The 21,087-nt window shown below is 45.6% G+C and overlaps 1 protein-coding gene across 1 annotated transcript in view; it reads left to right on the forward strand.

Moving 5' to 3' along the window:
* Positions 1-21,087, forward strand: part of LOC137525902 (glycophorin-C-like) — a 60,947-nt gene that overhangs the window by 29,473 nt on the left and 10,387 nt on the right. Inside the window, exon 2 of the mRNA XM_068247121.1 lies at positions 13,171-13,215. Coding sequence (XP_068103222.1) covers positions 13,171-13,215 — 45 coding nt within the window. The remainder of the gene's footprint in view (positions 1-13,170; positions 13,216-21,087) is intronic.

The raw sequence follows: 21,087 nt of genomic DNA on the forward strand, positions 1-21,087 counted from the left end.
GCTGTTGTGTACAGCGTCCTGTGCCCCCAGCCTCTCTACCTCTCACCAAGTGCTCTGTACTGTAGTGATGCTGGAGGAGTGTGCAGAGACAGGTCTGCTCGATCAGAGGTGGACATAGTAAGTGTAATAAGATGAGACGGAGAGCACACTCATCTGTCAGTTTTGTAGACAGATTTGTAGATAGTCCCTAATCAATGTGCAGCAGGCTGTTGTGTACAGTGCTCAGCTAAAATTACAGAATTATGGTGAATCGGAATTCCAATTTTTTGTTTTCTGAATTCCAATCAGAAATGTTGATTTCCGATCGGAAAAGTGGAAATGTAAATTCCATGGAATCTGAATGAGAATGCCTAGTAGTGTTGTCATTTCCTGTATTCTCTGTGTTCCTCTCTGTTCTAAGTAAGCTGCACTTCCTGATGGGGGAATAAGTATGACATATCTCTGCATGTTTTTCTTCAGTAAAGAGTTCTAACTTGTTATACTGAGGGCCTATCTGTGTGTACAGATCACTCAGCTCCAACAGTTTCTTCACTTCCTGTCATTTATGCTTTCAGCACCCCTAGGTCAACTTTCTTGTTCCTCTCCATCCATTAGCAGCAGCTCCCATTCCACGTGCAGCCTCTCTCTTCCCAGTGTAATATCTGTATACAGCAGTCCTTCACTTTCATGTACAGCTCTCTTGAGCAGCAGCACCCCTTCTCCTTGTGTTACTCCCCATTAGTGATCTATGCATATGCGTAATTACACATCGTAGTTGACGCCTACGCATCGTAGTTTCAATTCGTAGTTCCAAAAATACGCTTACGAATTTACGTGTAACATAGTACCGTTATGCGTAATGCGTCTATTTTTACGTGGATGTTCAAGCGTATAAAATTATGCATTGCACAAGGGAATGTACGTGTAATGCATGCGTATTTGAAGGATTCATGTGGAAAGTTTCCCGCATGACGGCATATTCGTCCGCATTAGGGATGCTCACCGCATTACGCGGAATTCCGTTTTCCGCGATTCCGGTTGGAAATTGGCAATTCCATTCCATCACATCGGAACGGAATTGCTATACTGTTCCGACGGAATTCCGCAATTGCTATGCGTAATTCCGTTGGAATGCGGATTTTTTTTAAGCCAATCACATGGAAGACCGTAGAAGAAGCTTAAAGTGAAAACAACAAGATTTCTGCATGAAAATCGAATTTTCAGCACCAATTGTAATTGTAATGACTGCCGTGGAACCACCTCTAGGTCCCATAGCCTATGCGACAACTCCTGCTACTCCAAACCGAACTTATAATGACCGACGTGGAACTACCTCTAGGTCCCATAGCCTACGCGACAACTCCTGCTGATCCAAACCAAACTTATAATGACCGCTGTGGAACCACCTCTAGGTCCCATAGCCTTTGCGACAACTCCTGCTGCTCCAAACCAAACTTATAATGACTGCCGTGGAACCACCTCTAGGTCCCATGGCTTACGCGACAACTCCTGCTGCTCCAAACCAAACTTATAATGACCGTCGTGGAACCACCTCTAGGTCCCATGGCTTACGCGACAACTCCTGCTGATCCAAACCAAACTTATAATGACCGTCGTGGAACCACCTCTAGGTCCCATGGCTTACGCGACAAATCCTGCTGCAAAAAAAAAAGACCGGTGGAACAGCCACTAGGTCTCATGGCCTATGATTTATCAAAAACGAGATTTCAAGTGAGATTACTGAAATTTTTCCGTCGGAACGCGAAATTACGCAAAATTCCGACTAAATGTAACGGTTACGGAATTCAACGCCAGACGGAATTTCGGAATTCCGTGGAATCGGGAAGTGCCCTTTTCGATCATCCCTAGTCCGCATACAACTATGTTATGGATTACGCGTAATTTCGTAGATTAATGCGTAATTACGGTGCACATTAGTAGTTGAGCAAATTGAAATGTAACGTAATTTAACTACGCGTAATCTCAGAAAATTATGCGTAATTCCAGCGTAGCGTAGAATGCTCCTTACGGTCATCACTACTCTCCATTTACGCGTACAGTCAAAAATGGCGTGGGGAAAAAATGGCGCAGTGATAAATCTTTTAAAACGGTATTTATAGTTTTAAGGATATGCAGTAACTTTATTTAAAACGCTATTTATCGTTGGTCTGACCCCCGCCCCTCATGTCCTGCGGTGTCCCCCGGTTCCTGTCTTCTGCCTCCCCCGCCCCCGTCTCGCACGTCCAATTTTGTCTCCCAGTGATTTCATCTCTGCCCCGGACTGGAGTGTAATGCTACACCAGTCCTACCTAAGCAGATCTTACGAACAGCTGGTGGATGTATCTGCTCGCTGCTGCTGAAGACTTTCTGATGCACCAATCACGCTGGGGGCGCTGCTCCAGAACTGCCAATCACCGCTGCTCATGTCTCTGCTCCGTCTGCTAATTGGACGCGATGGTCTCGGAGGCGGGAGCATTGGGTCCAATTAGCAGACGGAGCAGAGAAATGAGCAGCGGTGATTGGCAGTTCTGGAGCAGCGCCCCCAGCGTGATTGGTGCATCAGAAAGTCATCAGCGGCAGCGAGCAGATACATCCACCAGCTGTTCGTAAGATCTGCTTAGGTAGGACTGTTGTAGCATTACACTCCAGTCCGGGGCAGAGATGAAATCACTGGGAGACAAAATTGGACGTGCGAGGGGGGCGGGGGAGGCAGACAGGAACCGGGGGACACCGCAGGACATGAGGGGCGGGGGTCAGACCAACGATAAATAGCGTTTTAAATAAAGTTACTGCATATCCTTAAAACTATAAATACCGTTTTAAAAGATTTATCACTGTGCGCCATTTTTTCCCCACGCCATATTTTCCTGACCCGCCATTTACAGCTTCCCTTTTCAATTCACAGCCTCCCCCTGTATTTGCAGCAACCCTTCTTCAGTGTCCAGTCACCCCTCATCCATGTCCAGCCACTTCCTGAGCCTTTGTGGCCCTTCCAGAAATGTGGCCCTGCTTCCTGTCCCAGCTCCACCCTGAACAGGAAGTGGGGGGGACCTTCACAACAACTCCAAGAAAAACTTTATTAGTAAAGTGTTGTAAGCGTATATTAGGTTTCGGTGGAAGAATGTTTTTCCTTCCATGTCCATGTCAGCATACTACGGGGGTTAATCCCGCCCCTTAACCCCACCAGGACTTGTTAGTATAAATTCTAGACCCTCCCCAGTCAATGTGCTTTTTTTCCTCGTCCTCCCTCAGGACTGTTAGTAGATTTTTGTTATTTTTATACCGTTTCTTTTTTGCCCTACCTGCTGCTTTCTTGGTAGCTTATCCATGCAGTGCCTCTCTGCGTGAAGCCCCGCCGTTTCGCCTTAAACAGGCGTAGGTTAGGGGTCCCCCTCTTTCTGCTGGTCTTTCTGGGGGTTGCTGCGGGCCTGGTCGCTGTAAATCAGCGTTTCTGAGAGTGGGCAGTCCGGCAGTACACAGCGCTCCACGCTGGTACACTCTTCTTCCGGCGGAAGTGACGTCAGTGCAACGTCCGGTCCGGCGCATCCATATCCAGAGAGGGCTGGCGTCCCCTCGCCGCACGGACAATCCTTAGAACGCTGGCGAGGGTGGATGCAGCGAGCCTTCTCTGGCATTAGCCGCTGCCGCTGCACGGAGGACATTGGACGTAGGTCTGAGGTGGGTGCTAGTTGGAACGACTAGCACTGAAGTGGTATGTGACTTTATTCTACATTTACTCAATGTATGCTTATGGACACTATGCTTTCCCTCAGGATCGTGTCACTGCTGTTGAGAGGTAGCAACTTTTCAGAGAGATCATCTTTATCTTTGTTTCAGGTGTGGGCATTGCAAAATTTTTAACACCTATAAGATTCCATACGTGTGATTTAATGTTTATACTCCATATGTCTCTTTTTGTTAAGGTTCTGAGTATGGAGGTGGCCCTTACTGCCCACGAAACAGACCAGCCAGATAATGATAGGTAGGGCACGGTTTTTTAGGGTTTTTCGCTTTTTTTTTTCTACTTGAGGTGAAGATCTTAACAGAAATAAATATTTCTGTTTTCTCTGTTCCCCTTGCAGCCTATCCCAACCTGAAGATAATCCTTCTACTCCTAGAAGAAAGTCATCTTCAGAATCAAATAGATCCCGCTCTAGCAAAACAAGACAGCAGGATAAATCACAGAGAGAGAGGAAGAAATGTTGGGCTTGTGGTCTGGGCTGTATGCCAGGGAAGCTTGTTTGCTCTGACTGTTTTTATTCCATCCCCACAGAGGATGAACCAGGAGAAGACTTTAAGTCAATGATCAAGGAGATGGTTCAGCAATCACTAGCAGAACACTCGTCATCTCACACAGCACCATCACGCTCTGGCGAGGCTGTCACAGATAACCTTGATCAGCCAGAAGAGGAGGATAACTTGGCTGTAGGATTTGACTTCGCTTTGGTAACCCCATTTGTCAAGGCAGTGAGGCAGGCTTTGGAATGGGAATTGGAGGAGGAACCGCCGGAGAAAAAGAAGAGATTTTTCCCTCATTTAAAGAAAAGACCCCTGACTTTCCCTCTTATGGAAGAAATCACTGAACTTATTCAGGATGAATGGTCCAAGCCCGAGAGAAAGGTCTCCATGAATAACCGCTTCTCAAAGTTGTATCCTTTAGAAGGTGACATTATTAAGCAATTGGAGAATCCCCCTGTAGTTGACGCATCTGTTATGCGTCTGGCTAAACACGTCACGTTACCATTGGAAGATGTAGTATCATTCCGGGAGCCTTTAGAGAGAAAAGTGGACACTGATCTGAAAAGAGCATACAGTTCTATAGGAGCGGTCTGTAAGCCGGCTATTGCGCTGACATCTATCTCTCGCGCCTTGAAAGCTTGGACAGACAACTTGGAGGGTGCCATTCAGGAGAATGTGGACAGAAAGACTCTTATCAAAGCTCTGGAAGACTTTAAGCTGGCATCAGATTATATTAGTGAAGCAGCAATAGATATAATTAGATGTGCTACACGAGCGATCATTCACACAGTGACAGCAAAGCGGGCTATGTGGCTCAGACCGTGGGCAGCGGATACGAATTCAAAAACCGCGTGGTGCAGGATCCCATATGATGGCAAGAACCTATTTGGCCAAAAGATGGATTCGGCAATTTCTCGTGTCACAGGAGGAAGGTCCGGTTTGATACCCCAGGACAGAAAGCGGAAAACAACAGCTACTAATGACAGGAGATCATTTCAGAGCAGAGGTAGAGATTACAGGCAGACCAGAGGAGGTCAGCCCTTTCGGAAGAACTGGCAAAGCAGCCAGGCTAGCTTATCAAGATTCAGTAAGCAGAAGAGCTCTAACACCAACACACAGCCCACCAAGTCATTCTGAGGGTGCGCTCGCCCACCTGGAGCCGGTAGGAGGACGGCTTCAGAACTTTGCACATCAGTGGGCGATGGAAATAAAGGACAATTGGGTCACAAGTACTCTAACCGGGGGTCACTCTTGGAAGTTCAAAAGGGAACCTTTATTACCACACTTCAAGGCCACAGCGATACCAAAGTCTACACAAAAGAAGGAAAGTTTAAACCTGTATGTTCAGGAATTACTACAGAAAAAGGCAATAGTAGCGGTGGATCCAGCAGAAAAGTTTACAGGCCTGTATTCTCCCCTATTCTTTGTAGTAAAGAAGTCAGGCCAACTCAGACCAGTCTTGGATCTACGCTTCCTGAATCAACATATACAACAGGAGAGATTCAAAATGGAATCGTTACAGACCATTATCCCAACAATCCAACTGAACGAGTGGATGCTCTCGATCGATTTGGCAGATGCCTACCTCCATGTTCCGATAAAGGATACATTCCAGAAATACCTCAGATTCTCTGTGGGAGATGCGCACTACCAGTTTCGGGTATTGCCCTTTGGCATATGCACTGCCCCAAGAGTTTTTACGAAGATACTGATCACAGTTATTGCCTTATTAAGGAAACAGGGCCTGCACGTTCATCATTATCTGGACGACATCCTGTTGGTAGCACCATCCAGACCTCTCTTGATAGAACACAAGGTGAAACTTGTACAGACACTTCAAAGGTTTGGGTGGCTCATAAATTGGGAAAAGAGCAAACTGGAGCCGACGCAAAGGATAGTATTTCTCGGAGCAGAGGTGGACACAGTCAAAAACGCAGTCAAGCTACCAGCAGACAAGATGGAAACGATAAAGGAAAGAATCTCAGTGGTTCAGGAAAACACAACTTTGACGGCAAGACAATGCCTAAGCATACTAGGAACCCTTGCAGCCGCCATACCAATGGTAAGATGGGCAAGATGGAACTTCCGCAGTTTCCAGAAGTGGTTTCTGGATCAATGGAGGAATCAGGATTACAACCAACAGATAGTAATCCTTCCAAAGATGAAGAGAGAGCTGGCATGGTGGGAAGAAGACGTGAATCTTCTAAATCATCACAGGCTGATATCACCAGAGCCCATCGTAATAACGACAGACGCGAGTCATTGGGGTTGGGGTGCTCACCTAGACCACAATTATGCTCAAGGCAGGTGGGATGCAAACCCAGTGGACACTCCAGCGAATATATTAGAAGTAAGAGCTGTGTTAAGAGCACTACTGCACTTTGCCCCCCTAATCAGGAACAAAGAAGTGTTACTAAAGATAGACAATACTACAGCAGTAGCTTACTTAAGAAATCAGGGGGGTACTCGGAGCCGAGCTTTGTTGATGGAGGTGGAACCAATCATGTCATGGGCACAACACAACCTTCTCAACCTTCACGCAACTCACATTCCGGGAGTGAGGAATTGTATAGCAGACTCTCTCAGCAGACAATGGCTAGACCACAGCGAGTGGAGTCTCAGCTTGGAGATATACAGGATGGTTTGCGAGAGATGGGGAGAGCCGCGGATAGACCTCATGGCATCACCTGTCAATACGAAGTGCCATCGATTTTTTTCGAGATACAAGTACCAGCAAGCGGAGGGCTGGGATGCCCTATCGATCCACTGGAATTTCAGCCTAGCATATATTTATCCACCGACTCCAATGATTTACAGAGTGCTGAAAAAGATACAACAGGAGAGAACAACGGTTGTGATAATCCTACCATACTGGCCGCGCAGACCATGGTTTCCGCTTTTACAGAAGCTAGCCATGGAAGCTCCCATGACTCTACCTTGTCCGCCGGATTTGCTCTCACAGAATGGGGTGATACACCCGCACCCGGAACTTCTAAACCTAACGGCATGGAAGCTGAGAGGGACAGGCTGCAAAGTTTAGGATGTTCCAAGGATGTCATTGACACTTTACTCAAGGCAAGGAAGAATACAACAAATATGTCGTACAACCGAACATGGAAAAGGTTCATTGATTTTCTGAGCGAAGAAAAGATACAATTAGAGGCAGTGCAAGTAACGACAATCTTGGACTTTCTGCAGAGAGGTGTTAAACTTGGTTTGAGCCTCAGTACAATCAAGACACAAATATCAGCATTATCGGCACTTACCCACAGGAGGTGGGCAATAGAACCACTAGTAATCCAGTTTGTCCAGGCAGTCGCTAAAATTAAACCTCCAAGGAAGAGTTGGTACCCCCAGTGGGACTTACCTCTGGTTCTCAAGGGTATATCTAAACAACCATTCCTGCCAGTCGAAACATGCACCATGACTAACCTCACTTTAAAGGCCGTCTTTCTGACAGCAATTACGTCAGCAAGGAGAATCTCAGAGCTACAGGCGCTTAGTTGTGACCCTCCGCACACACAGTTCTTTCCGGACAGAGTAGCTTTAAGGCCTATAGACCAGTTTGTGCCAAAAGTTGCAAAGACATATCATTTCAATCAGGAGTGGAGTTTACCAACGTTCCATGATTCCTCACTGGAAGTTGCCAATTCCTTAAGTGTACCAGAGATATTGAAAACGTATATTGAACTAACAAAGGATTTTCGTAAAACAAGGAGGTTGTTCGTCATTCCTGAAGGTTACAGGAGGGGAGAAGCAGCCACATCTAAAACACTGGCTACTTGGTTGGTAAAGGCTATTAAGATGGCGTACAGAGTGATGGGCAGTACTCCACCAGAAGAGATAACAGCGCATTCTACAAGATCAGTCTCATCCTCATGGGCAGCTTTAGTCAAAGTGTCACCAGAAGTTATATGTCGGGCCGCGAACTGGTCCTCACTCAATACTTTTGTCAATCATTATAAGGTGGATCCAGGAGCACTGTCCACAGTGAACTTTGGAAAGGAGGTGTTATCTGCCGTAAAGATAAACACTCTCTAATCGTATTTACAGTTATAACTTGTTTTTGTTATGGTGTGTATCGCCAATAAATGTACATTGGTAAAAGCAAAAATTGTCCCTCCCTTTGTGCAGTATATAGTTAAATCCCCGTAGTATGCTGACATGGACATGGAAGGAAAACGGAAAATTGTATACTCACCTAACGGTAATTTTCCTTTCCTTTCAAGGTCCATGTCAGCATACGGAGCACCCACCCGGTAGTACAGTCTATTATCGGGACTAGTTAAAAAAGCACATTGACTGGGGAGGGTCTAGAATTTATACTAACAAGTCCTGGTGGGGTTAAGGGGCGGGATTAACCCCCGTAGTATGCTGACATGGACCTTGAAAGGAAAGGAAAATTACCGTTAGGTGAGTATACAATTTTCCGTTTTTTGTCACTGAGCAAAAAAATCACACAAATACCTGGGAACTTTCAGAGTGATGAGCCTGATAATTCTTGAGGAAGGAGGGAAGGAAAATATGGGCAGTGTTGGTCGCACATTTTTGCCAAAGTCATTTTCACATTAAAAATTCCATTTTCGATTTTAAAAATGTATTTTCGCAATGTTGATATTCGCCAAAACCGCAAATTTTGTCCACAACTGTTATTCAGGAATTTGGTGCTATATAAATAATAATAATAATATAGGACGTTAGAATAGGACTATGGTAGGATTAGAGTGTGAGCTCCTCTGAGGACAGTCAGTGACATGACTATGTACTCTGTAAAGTGCTGCAGAAGATGTCAGTGATGTATAAATACATAATAATAATATGATAGGACATTAGACTATGACTATATTAGGAATAGATTGTGAGCTCTGAGGACAGTCAGTGACATGACTATGTACTCTGTAAAGTACTGCAGAAGATGTTAGCGCTATATAAATACATAATAATAATTTGGTAGGACATTAGACTTTGAATATGGTAGGATTAGATTGTGAGCTCCTCTGAGGACAGTCAGTAACATGACTATGTACTCTGTAATGTGCTGCAGAAGATGTCAGTGCTATATAAATACATAATAATAATAATATAGGACACTAGCCGACCCGCGGCGTAGCATACGCCGCATAAGAGCATAGAGGGCAGGAATGGGATATTGGGCACGGCGGCGGGGACAGGCATGTAGACAGCCTGTTTCAGACTTTTGGTCCTCATCAGTACATGGCAGGGATTGATATGGCTGTATGAGATAGGGCTTGGACCAACACAACAGAGTAACCAAGCAGCTCAGGGTGACCCAAACCACTGATAAAAGGGACCAAAAAGACCTCCTACTAAAAAAAAAGCAAAGCTTGGTGTAATTTGCCTTCCTAAAACGGAAGGAAATATGCAATAATTCAGCTATAAGTGAACTTTTGTGGCTACCCACACTGCACTGCTACTAAGTATGCAAATAATTCCTTTTCACCCTTAGTAAACCAAGCAAGCATCCAGAACTGGTGTATAGCAAGCCTATAGCTTTAAATTTTAAACAGCCATATCAAACCCACATGTGACAGCCTGTTTCAGACTTTTGGTCCTCATCTGTTCATGGCAAGGATTGATACAGCTGTGTGAGATAGGGCTTGGACCAGTACAACAGAGTAACCAAGCAGCTCAGGGTGACCCTAACCACTCGAATTGGATAAAAGGGTGGATAAAAGGGACCAAAAAGACCTTGTACTAAAAAAAATCAAAGCTTGGTGTAATTTGCCTTCTTAAAACAGAAGAAAATCTGCAATAATTCAGCTATAAGTGAGCATTTGTGATTACCCACAATGCACCGCTACTAAATATGCAAATTATTCCTTTTCACCCTTGGTAAGTCAAGCCAGTGCTGGGCCGAAATTACGCATGAGCGTAATTACGCACCGTAATTCAATGCAAATTTACGCGTAAGCAATACGCGTAACTTACGGTCTTACGCGTAATTATTTACGCGTAAAAACTCCCCTTTTCTAAGAGTAGCCAATCAGTCAACATCCTAAGCAACCAATAGTATCTTCTCCCGCCCTTCAGTATATAAGCGTACGTTTTAACACATACGAATGATGTGTACGCAATAGCTGTCACATTGACGGCTATTGCGTACACATCGTCCGTATGCATCAAAAAGTACGCATTAATGGGTATTACGGCACTATGCGTAACATCATAGCGTAAGCACCTACATTATGGTATCCTTACGCGTAACTGCGTAAGTTAACACGTAATTACAGTGATGAACCGTAGATAATTTCTAACACCATAACCGTAATTGCGTAATGCATAACAGCGTAAAAAATTATGCGTAATGTACCGTAAGCGTAGATTTTTCCATTACGATCAGCACTGAGTCAAGCAAGCCTATAGCTTTAAGCTTTACACAGTCATATTAAACCCACATGTGACAGCCAATTTCAGACATTTGGTCCTCATAAGTACATAGCAGGGATTGATAAGGCTGTATCAGAAAGGGCTTGGACCAGTACAACAGAGTAACCAAGCAGCTCAGGGTGACCCAAACTACTAAGAATGTATAGGAGGATAAAAGAGACCAAAAAGCCCTCCTACTAAAAAAAAAAAAAAAAAGCAAAGCTTGGTGTAAATTTTCCTTCTTAAATCAGAAGCAAATCTGCAATAATTGAGCTATATGTGAACATTTGTGGTTACCCACAATGCACTGCTACTAAATATGCAAATTATCCCTCTTTGCACTTGGTTTGATATGACACTACTTCTTCTTCTTGCTTGGACCAGCCCCTTCTTCTTGCTTGGACCGGCCCTGGGGGCAGGGCGATACTTCTTCTTCTTGCTGGAAGGTTGAGGCACTTAAGGCAGCCATACACTGGTCGATGTGCCATCAGATCGACCAGCTGACAGATCCCTATCTGATCGAATCTGATCAGATAGGGATCGTATGGCTGCCTTTACTGCAAACAGATTGTGAATCGATTTCAGCCTGAAACCGATCACAATCTGTTCAGCTGCTCCTGCCGCCTGTCCCCCCCCCGTATACATTACCTGATGCGGGCTCCCGGGCGTCTTCTCTGCATCTTCTCAGCGCTGCACCCGCTCCATCCCGGCGCTTCCTGTGTCACTCCGTGACCAGGAAGTTCAAATAGAGCGCCCTCTATTTGAACTTCCTGGGTCACTGCAGTGACCCAGGAAGCGCCGGGATGGAGCGGGTGCAGCGCTGAGAAGATGCAGAGAAGACGCCCGGGAGCCCGCATCAGGTAATGTATTTTTCATCGGATCGGCCGCCGCTAGCGACGCGCACTTAACCGCGGGCGATCGAGGGTAATTTCCCGCACGGCGCGATCGACGGACCGATCCGATTTCGGGAGGAAATCGGATCGTCGGCGGCGTTTACCGCGAACGATTGGCAGCAGATTCGATCCCAGGATCGAATCTGCTGTCGAAACGGCCGGGAATCGGGCCAGTGTATGGCCACCTTTAGCCTATTATATATATAGATTAGAATAGGACTATGGTAGGATTAGACTGTGAGCTCCTCTGAGGACAGTCAGTGACATGACTATGTACTCTGTAATGTGCTGCAGAAGATGCCAGTGCTATATAAATACATAATAATAATATGGTAGGACATAAGACTATAACTATGGTAGGATAAGATTGTGAGCTCCTCTGAGGACAGTCAGTGACATGATTATGTACTCTGTAGTGCTGCAGAAGATGTCAGGTGCTATATAAATACTGTACGTAATAATATAGTAAAACATTAGACTATGACTGTGGTAGGATTAGATTTTGAGCTCTTCTGAGGACTGTCAGTGGCATGACTATATTCTCCACCAAAGATGTGCAGCGCAAGAGGTCAGTGCTATATAAATACATATTAATAATAATATATGGTAAGACATTAGACTATAGCTACAATTCATCAAAGGCTGTTCGATAACAAAAAACAAGTTAAAATACAGCATTCAGGAATTGCTATCAATATTTTCACATGTGTGGTAGATGTTCAGTAATTTACCGCAGCGGTAACAGCAGTTCTGTGTTGTTACAGCTGTTCTCCGTGCAGTGAGGGCATTGCAATAGAAGAGGCATCCCGACATTCCTTTAGATGTGCATGTTATACTGCCTCTGCCTACTCTAAATCTGTCCCATTAGGCGTTATATGCTATTTACTTGCCACAGCTTAGATGAACTTAGGTCATTTTCCCACCAGCTCCCACTAGCATCTCTGCATATTAAAACAGGCACTTAAAGGGTTACACTGCCGAAGGGTGGGAGGGAAACATCTCTGCTCGCTGCCTGGGGGGTAGGAAAACTAGACCGCCCTGCAGAGCCAGCGCTTCCTATAATGGAGGCGACGGGCTTGCAGGAGAGAGAGAACTGTCCCTATTGGCTCTCTGCGGCTGTCAGTCCACATGGAAGCCTTCTGAAGCTGGTTATCGCAACCTCAGGATTGATCAAACACATTCCTGTCTTTTACCGAATGCTGTAACCTTGATGAATTGACATTTACTGACATTTGTTGAGAGGTATTTACCGCACAAGTCGGTAATTTACCTCACTGCTCGGTAATTTCAGCTTTTCATGCGGCAACCGCTTTTATGAATTGACATTTTCCTAAATGCTCGGTAAAATCAGCTGTTTTCAGCATTACCGCATCCGGGAATGCTTTATGAATTGAAGCCTATGGCTATGGATTAGATTGTGAGCTCCTCTGAGTGACATGACACTAAAGTGCTGCAGAAGATGTCAGTGCCATATAAATACATCATAATGTGCTGGCAGCTGTCTTTCTCAGGAGAATCTATTCCATGATGTGCACGAGTCTGTTTTACAGGAAATACATTAGCACCAATATACAGATATTGCACTGCGGTATGATGTGTCGCTGGGGGGACAGTGATTGATGTTCTATGTTATAATCCTTCTCTGCTAATATTTTTTCTTGTATCTCTGCAGATGACTTGCAGTCCCGCGATGACATAGTGGCTATCATCATTGGAGGTATGTCGGCAGGTTCTAAAATAACGTTGCATAAATGATGTGATATATCAAGGGAATTCAAGTGTAATTTAAAGGATACCCGAGGTGATAGTGTCAAGTTTGAGAACCCTGCCGAAAACAGAATTGCTGAAATCAATCTAACAATTCTGATTGGCTGTTTGTGGCTCCACCCCCTTTTAGTGAATGTGGACCCCAGTCACCCAGTGACTGACTGTATCAGGTTTGTGGTACCTGCCATAAACAGTGTAAGAATGGTAGCAATGTAAATATTCCCCTTGAAAATTAATAGGTGAATATTGATTGGCTGTTATAGGCTCCACCCACATGTGTGAATATTAATCCCAGTCACCTAGTGGCCAACTGTGTCAGGTTTGGGAACCCTGCCATTAACAGCTTAAGAATGGTTGCAGTGTATATTTTCACATGTAAAAAAATAGTTATTTATTTATTTGCTATTTATGACCTTTGGGGTCCTTGGTATCAATAATTTGTATGTTCTCATTGAAATTAAACAAATCTGATTGACTGTTTGTGGCTCTGCCCCCTTTCTGAATTTGAACCCCAGTGACCAATTGTGCCAGGTTTGAGGCATCTTCTAATAACAGTATAAGAATGGCAGCAATTTAAATATTCCACTTGAAAATCAACAGGTGAATTTTGATTGGCTGTTGTAGGCTCCACCCATTTTCCTGAATATTAATCCTAGTCACCCAGTGACCACATGTGCAAAGTTTGAGAACCCTGCCATTAACAGTGTAAGAATGGCTGCAGTTTATATTTTTCCAGTGAAATTTGTCTTTGGCTCCACCCACTTTTTTATAACCTTGACACACAGTCACTCAATGACCAGGTTTGTGAGCTTTCAGGTTTCTGGCATCAAAAATGTGTGAATGGAAGCAGTTTATCCACCAAGGAAATCTGATTGGCTGTTTGTGGCCCCGCCTCTTTAGTGAATTTGGACCCCAGTCACCCAATGATCGACTGTAGCAAGTATGAAGCCTTTGCCATAAACAGTGTAAGAATGGCAGCAGTTTAAATATTCCCCTTGAAAATCAATAGGTGAATTTTGATTGGCTGTTGCAGGCTCCACCCACTTTCTTGTATCTTACTCTCATTCACCTGGTGATCAAGTGTGGCAAGTTTAAAACCCTGCAAATAACAGTCTAAGAAGGGCTGTAGTTTACATTTTCCCATTTAAAATTAATGGCTGAAATTTGATTGGCTGTTTTATGCTCCGCCCACTTTCCCTGGATTTGTAATCTTGGTCACCAAGTGACCACCTGTGCCAAGTGTGGGGACTCTGGCTTGATTACTGTGAGAATGGCAGCCTTTTCCATTTTTTCCATTGACATGAATGGGGGAAATCTGATTTGCTGTTTGTAGCTCCGCCCACGTGTGCAGGGGGGCCGCGAGACCCCCAGAACCTATCATCCCAGGTAGTAATGGATCTGTATACCAAGTTTCATTCAAATCTGTCAAGCTGTTTTCGAGTGATCGCGGCACATACATACACACGCACGCACATACACACACACATACATCCGATTTTATATCTATACTGTAGATATATTCCTCCTCTTCTATTTATTTCCCTGCCTAGCTGCTTATCTGAAACACGATCCTCTGCTAACTTGTGTTTACAAGCAAGGCTGAGGTGATTAAGCAATTTGAGGAGAAAAGAAAAAAAGTAAAGGGCAGAAATGTCATCAGGATTTAGCCTAAACTGTGGGCAAAAGACATGGTTCCCACCAGGAACAGAATTCTCTTCATTTACTATAAGGATCTTCTCAACAAATTAGCATATTGTGATAAAGTTAATTATTTTCTGTAATGTACTGATAAACATTAGACTTTCATATATTTTAGATTCATTACACACAACTGAAGTAATTCAAGCCTTTTTATTGTTTTAATATTGATGATTTTGGCATACAGCTCATGAAAACCCAAAATTCCTATCTCAAAAAATTAGCATATTTCATCCGACCAATAAAAGAAAAGTGTTTTTGAAACAAAAAAAGTCAACCTTCAAATAATTATGTTCAGTAATGCACTCAATACTTGGTTTGGGAATCCTTTTGCAGAAATGACTGCTTCAATGCGGCGTAGCATGGAGGCAATCAGCCTGTGGCACTGCTCAGGTGTTATGGAGGCCCAGGATGCTTCGATAGTAGTGGTGCTCAAATACCCCTTTTTAAAATTCGAGTTTGGTCGAATTCGAATAGTAAATTATTCGAGGTCATTCGAATATTCGAGTCGAATAATTTTTACTATTCGATTCGACCTCGGACTTCGAGCTCACTATTCGAGTCGGTATTCGAGCTAACTATTCGAGCTGACTATTCGAATTGGCCTTAAATAGCTTCCAACACTTGTTTTGAGGGTGAATGATGCAAGAAACCTCTTTTTTTCCAAGTAACAACAGCAAGTGATTATGTGGGGATGTTCCTTTAAAAAAAAATGTGGAAAGAGAAGTTGTGTCCTTAATTTTGTTCAGTAGTGTTACTGTATATACTTGTTCTTCTTCTTCTTCTATATCTTCTTCTTCTATATCTTCTTCTTCTATATTGTCTTCTTCTATATCTTCTTCTATATCTTCTTCTTCTATATTGTCTTCTTCTATATCTTCTTCTTCTATATTGTCTTCTTCTATATCTTCTTCTTCTATATCTTCTTCTTCTATATTGTCTTCTTCTATATCTTCTTCTTCTATATTGTCTTCTTCTATATCTTCTTCTTCTTCTTCTTCTTCTTCTTCTTCTATATCTTCTTCTTCTTCTTCTTCTTCTATATCTTCTTCTTCTTCTTCTTCTTCTTCTATATCTTCTTCTTCTTCTTCTATATCTTCTTCTTCTTCTTCTATATCTTCTTCTTCTATATCTTCTTCTTCTTCTTCTATATCTTCTTCTTCTTCTTCTTCTTCTTCTTCTTCTTCTTCTTCTTCTTCTTCTTCTTCTTCTTCTATATCTTCTTCTTCTTCTATATCTTCTTCTTCTTCTTCTTCTTCTTCTTCTTCTTCTTCTTCTTCTTCTTCTTCTTCTTCTTCTTCTTCTTCTTCTTCTTCTTCTTCTTCTTCTTCTTCTTCTTCTATATCTTCTTCTTCTTCTTCTATATCTTCTTCTTCTTCTTCTATATCTTCTTCTTATCTTCTTCTTCTATATCTTCTTCTTCTTCTTCTTCTTCTTCTATATCTTCTTCTTCTTCTATATCTTCTTCTTCTTCTTCTTCTTCTTCTTCTTCTTCTTCTTCTTCTTCTTCTTCTTCTTCTTCTTCTATATCTTCTTCTTCTTCTTCTTCTATATCTTCTTCTTCTTCTTCTTCTATATCTTCTTCTTCTTCTTCTTCTATATCTTCTTCTTCTTCTATATCTTCTTCTTCTTCTTCTTCTTCTTCTTCTATATCTTCTTCTTCTATATCTTCTTCTTCTTCTTCTTCTTCTTCTTCTTCTTCTTCTTCTTCTTCTTCTTCTTCTTCTTCTTCTTCTTCTTCTTCTTCTTCTTCTTCTTCTTCTTCTTCTTCTTCTATATCTTCTTCTTCTTCTTCTATATCTTCTTCTTCTTCTTCTTCTTCTTCTTCTTCTTCTTCTTCTTCTATATCTTCTTCTTCTTCTTCTTCTTCTATATCTTCTTCTTCTTCTTCTTCTTCTATATCTTCTTCTTCTTCTTCTATATCTTCTTCTATATCTTCTTCTTCTTCTTCTATATCTTCTTCTATATCTTCTTCTTCTTCTTCTATATCTTCTTCTTCTTCTTCTTCTTCTTCTTCTTCTTCTTCTTCTTCTTCTTCTTCATCTTCATCTTCTTCTTCTTCTTCTTCTTCTTCTTCTTCTTCTTCTTCTTCTTCATCTTCTTCTTCTTCTTCTTCTTCTTCTTCATCTTCATCTTCATCTTCATCTTCTCCTTCCTTTTCAATATCGTCTTCTTCTTCTTCACGTATTTCTCTTTTCAATTTTTTTTTAAAGAAATGCAGCTATTTTTGAGCGTAACAAATAGCTGGTGGGCGCACGCATGTTGGAAGCGCCATTGTATGTGCTCCCTGGCAGTGGAAACACAAAGACAGCAGGAGGTAAATTCAGCAGCAGGAGGAGGAGGATGAGTGTGTGGCAGCAGGCAGTCAATGAGGCAGGCAGCTCGCCGTGACATAATAGCCCTGGTACCTAGCGGTGATACCAGGGCTGTAAATAAACACAACAGGAGGTCCCAGACAGCGGTCGTGCAGCCCACATTGTGTCCAATACACAACTGGGACAACACAGTTTTCAACCCGGGCACCTCAGAAAAATTAAACCTTTTTTTTTTTTTTAATGGTTTGTTTGGTTTTGGTTTTGCAACCAATATAGCTATTGTTTGACGTAATAGCTGGTGGCAGAGTGGCAGCAGAAGGTAAATCATCTGTGTACCCTGGCAGTGGGAAACACAGACAGACAGCAGCAGCAGGAGGAGGAATGGAGGAGTAGGCGAGCAGCTATTGTTTGACGTAATAGCTGGTGGCAGAGTGGCAGCAGAAGGTAAATCATCTGTGTACCCTGGCAGTGGGAAACACAGACAGACAGCAGCAGCAGCAGCAGGAGGAGGTATGGAGGAGCAGTGTGAGTGTGGCAGCAGGTAGGCAGCGTGACATAATAGCCCTGGTACCTAGCGGTGATACCAGGGCTGTAAATAAACACAACAGGAGGTCCCAGACAGCGGTCGTGCAGCCCACATTGTGTCCAATACACAACTGGGACAACACAGTTTTCAACCCGGGCACCTCAGAAAAATTAAACCTTTTTTTTTTTTTTTATGGTTTTTTGGTTTTTGGTTTTGCAACCAATATAGCTATTGTTTGACGTAATAGCTGGTGGCAGAGTGGCAGCAGAAGGTAAATCATCTGTGTACCCTGGCAGTGGGAAACACAGACAGACAGCAGCAGCAGCAGCAGGAGGAGGTATGGAGGAGCAGTGTGAGTGTGGCAGCAGGTAGGCAGCGTGACATAATAGCCCTGGTACCTAGCGGTGATACCAGGGCTGTAAATAAACACAACAGGAGGTCCCAGACAGCGGTCGTGCAGCCCACATTGTGTCCAATACACAACTGGGACAACACAGTTTTCAACCCGGGCACCTCAGAAAAATTAAACCTTTTTTTTTTTTTTTATGGTTTTTTGGTTTTTGGTTTTGCAACCAATATAGCTATTGTTTGACGTAATAGCTGGTGGCAGAGTGGCAGCAGAAGGTAAATCATCTGTGTACCCTGGCAGTGGGAAACACAGACAGACAGCAGAAGGGCAGTACACAGCAGCCCACTGTAGGTGTAAAATGTGTGGCTGCAGGTGACGTAATAGTCAAAGTGAACCAGGCTGGCTTAGTGAGCAGGAGCCAGGAGGTGGTAAAGGGTGGTAAGGCACATTAACGATGGTTCCGGCAGCCAGTTCATGTCCCCCTCTCGCCGACAACAGGGGCCAGGAACTCGCCTTCCACCCACGCCTGGTTCATCTTGAGAAACGTCAGTCTGTCCACAGACTTGTGAGACAGACGTGAGCGTTTCTCGGTGACCACGCCACCAGCTGCACTGAAGCAGCGCTCGGACAGCACGCTGGAAGGGGGGCAGGACAGCACTTCCAGGGCGTACTGCGCCAGCTCGCTCCAGATCTCCATGCGCTTGACCCAATACTCCATGGGATCAACAGGGGCATCGCTGTCAAGCCCGCTGTACGACCCCATGTAGTCAGCCACCATGCGGGTCAGGCGCTGGCTGTGACCGGAGGAGGATGCTGCTGCATGCATCTCCTCTCTAGTCACTGCTGCCGGAGCCTCTACAGTCCTGTAGAGCTCGTGGCTGAGAGACAGCAGGTCTGTGGGGCGCTTGCTGCTGCTGGATGCAGGCACCTGCTGCTGCCTCTGTGCTGGCTGCTGGACAGTGGGGGTGGAAGGCTGGGGGAAGGCTTCCTCCAAGCGCTCAACAAGGGCCTGCTGCAAGCTCCTTATTTGTTGCGCTGGGTCTCCTCCTGCAGGCGGCAGGAACTGGCTCAACTTCCCCTTGAGGCGTGGGTCCAACATCATGCTGATCCAGATGTCCTCCCTCTGCTTCATCTGGATCACCCTGGGGTCCCTGCGCAGGCACGTCAGCATGTGCGCTGCCATTGGGAAGAGGCGGGCCACGTCTGCTGGCACATCGACGTCAGTGCTGTCCTCATCCTCCTCCTCTGCCGCCTCATCCTCTCTCCACCCCCGCACCAACTCAGCTGCGCTGTGCTGATCCCCCTCATCAGCAGCCAGGTCAGGGACCTCCACCAAGTCCTCCTCCTCCTCCCCCTCAGAGGTGGACTGCGCAGCTGGTTGCCGCTCCTGCTGGTCCAAGGCTGCCGCTCCCTGTTCCAGCAAAGCATCGAGGGCCCTGTTCAGCAGAGAAACCAGGGGCACCCACTCGCAGACCATAGCATGGTCCCTGCTCACCATGTTTGTGGCCTGCAGGAAGGGAGCCAGCACTAAGCACACCTGCTGCATGTGCCTCCAGTCATCATCGGGGACGATGGACGGGAAGTTGCTGGTCTTGTCCCTTCTCAGAGCTGCGGAAACAGTGGCCAGGGCAAGGTACTGTTTGACAGCGTGCCTCTGTTCAACCAGACGCTCCAACATCGCCAGGGTGGAGTTCCAGCGAGTCGGAACGTCAAGGATCAGCCGATGGCGTGGCAGATCCAGCTCCTTTTGCACGTCTTCCAGGCTCGCACAGGCTGCAGCCGAGCGCCGGAAGTGACGCACAACATTCCTTGCCGTTTCCAGCAGTTCGCCCATCCCCTGGTAGGTGCGCAGGAACTTCTGCACCACCAGGTTCAGCACGTGGGCAAGACAGGGGATGTGGGTCAGGTTTCCCCTGTGTATTGCGGCAACCAGATTGGCCCCATTGTCGGCCACCACCTCTCCGACTCTGAGGCCTCTGGGGGTCAGCCAAATCCTCTCCTGCTCCTGGAGTTTGGCCAACACATGGGTTGCCGTCAGCTTGGTCTTCCCAAGGCTGACCAAGTGCAGCAGCGCTTGGCAGTGGCGGGCCTTCACGCTGCTGCTGAGGCGGGGGGTTTGGCCAGGTGTGCCGGAGGATGGCAGAGGATCGGAGGAACCTGCTGCAGTTCCCCTGACCCTGCGGGGTGGCACCACCCACTGTGTTGCTGCTGCTGCTGTGCCCGCTGCTGCTCTCCCATCCTCACCCCCTTCCACCAAGCTGACCCAGTGGACAGTGAAGGACAGGTAGCGGCCTGTCCCGAAGCGGCTGCTCCAGGAGTCCATGGTGACGTGGACCCTTTCACCAACCGCGTGCTCCAGCCCTCGCTCCACATTGGCCATCACAAAGCGGTGCAGTGCAGGAATGGCCTTGCGGGAGAAAAAGTGTCTGCTGGGGAGCTGCCAGTCTGGGGCTGCGCAAGCAAGCAGCGCACGAATGTCGCTCCCCTCCTGCACGAGCGTGTACGGCAGGAGTTGGGAGCACATGGCCCGTGCCAGCAAGCCGTTCAGCTGCCGCACGCGACGGCTGCTGGGAGGCAGAGCCCTAACCACCCCCTGCAAGGACTCGCTCAAAAGGCTCTGGCGTGGCCTTTTGCTGACACGGGAATCAGCAGACACAGCAGAGGAGGCCACTGAGGACTGGCTGCCAGAACAGGCCTCAGTGTCGGCGGCAGGAGTTGCAGAGGGGGGAGGAGCAGTGCGTTTCCGCACTCCTGCTGGTGCTGCTGGAGGAGCAGGAGGGCGGGTGGCTGCTGTTGCTGCTGCTGCTGCTGAAGGCTGTGCAGTGATGGGTGTGGTGCCACTGCCAGCACCAGATGCCTTCAGCCTCTGGAACTCCTCATGCTGGTGGAAATGTTTAGCCGCAAGGTGGTTGATGAGCGAGCTGGTGCTGAACT

Source organism: Hyperolius riggenbachi, chromosome 7 (genome assembly GCF_040937935.1).
Source record: "Hyperolius riggenbachi isolate aHypRig1 chromosome 7, aHypRig1.pri, whole genome shotgun sequence".
In the NCBI taxonomy this organism is placed as follows: domain Eukaryota; kingdom Metazoa; phylum Chordata; class Amphibia; order Anura; family Hyperoliidae; genus Hyperolius; species Hyperolius riggenbachi.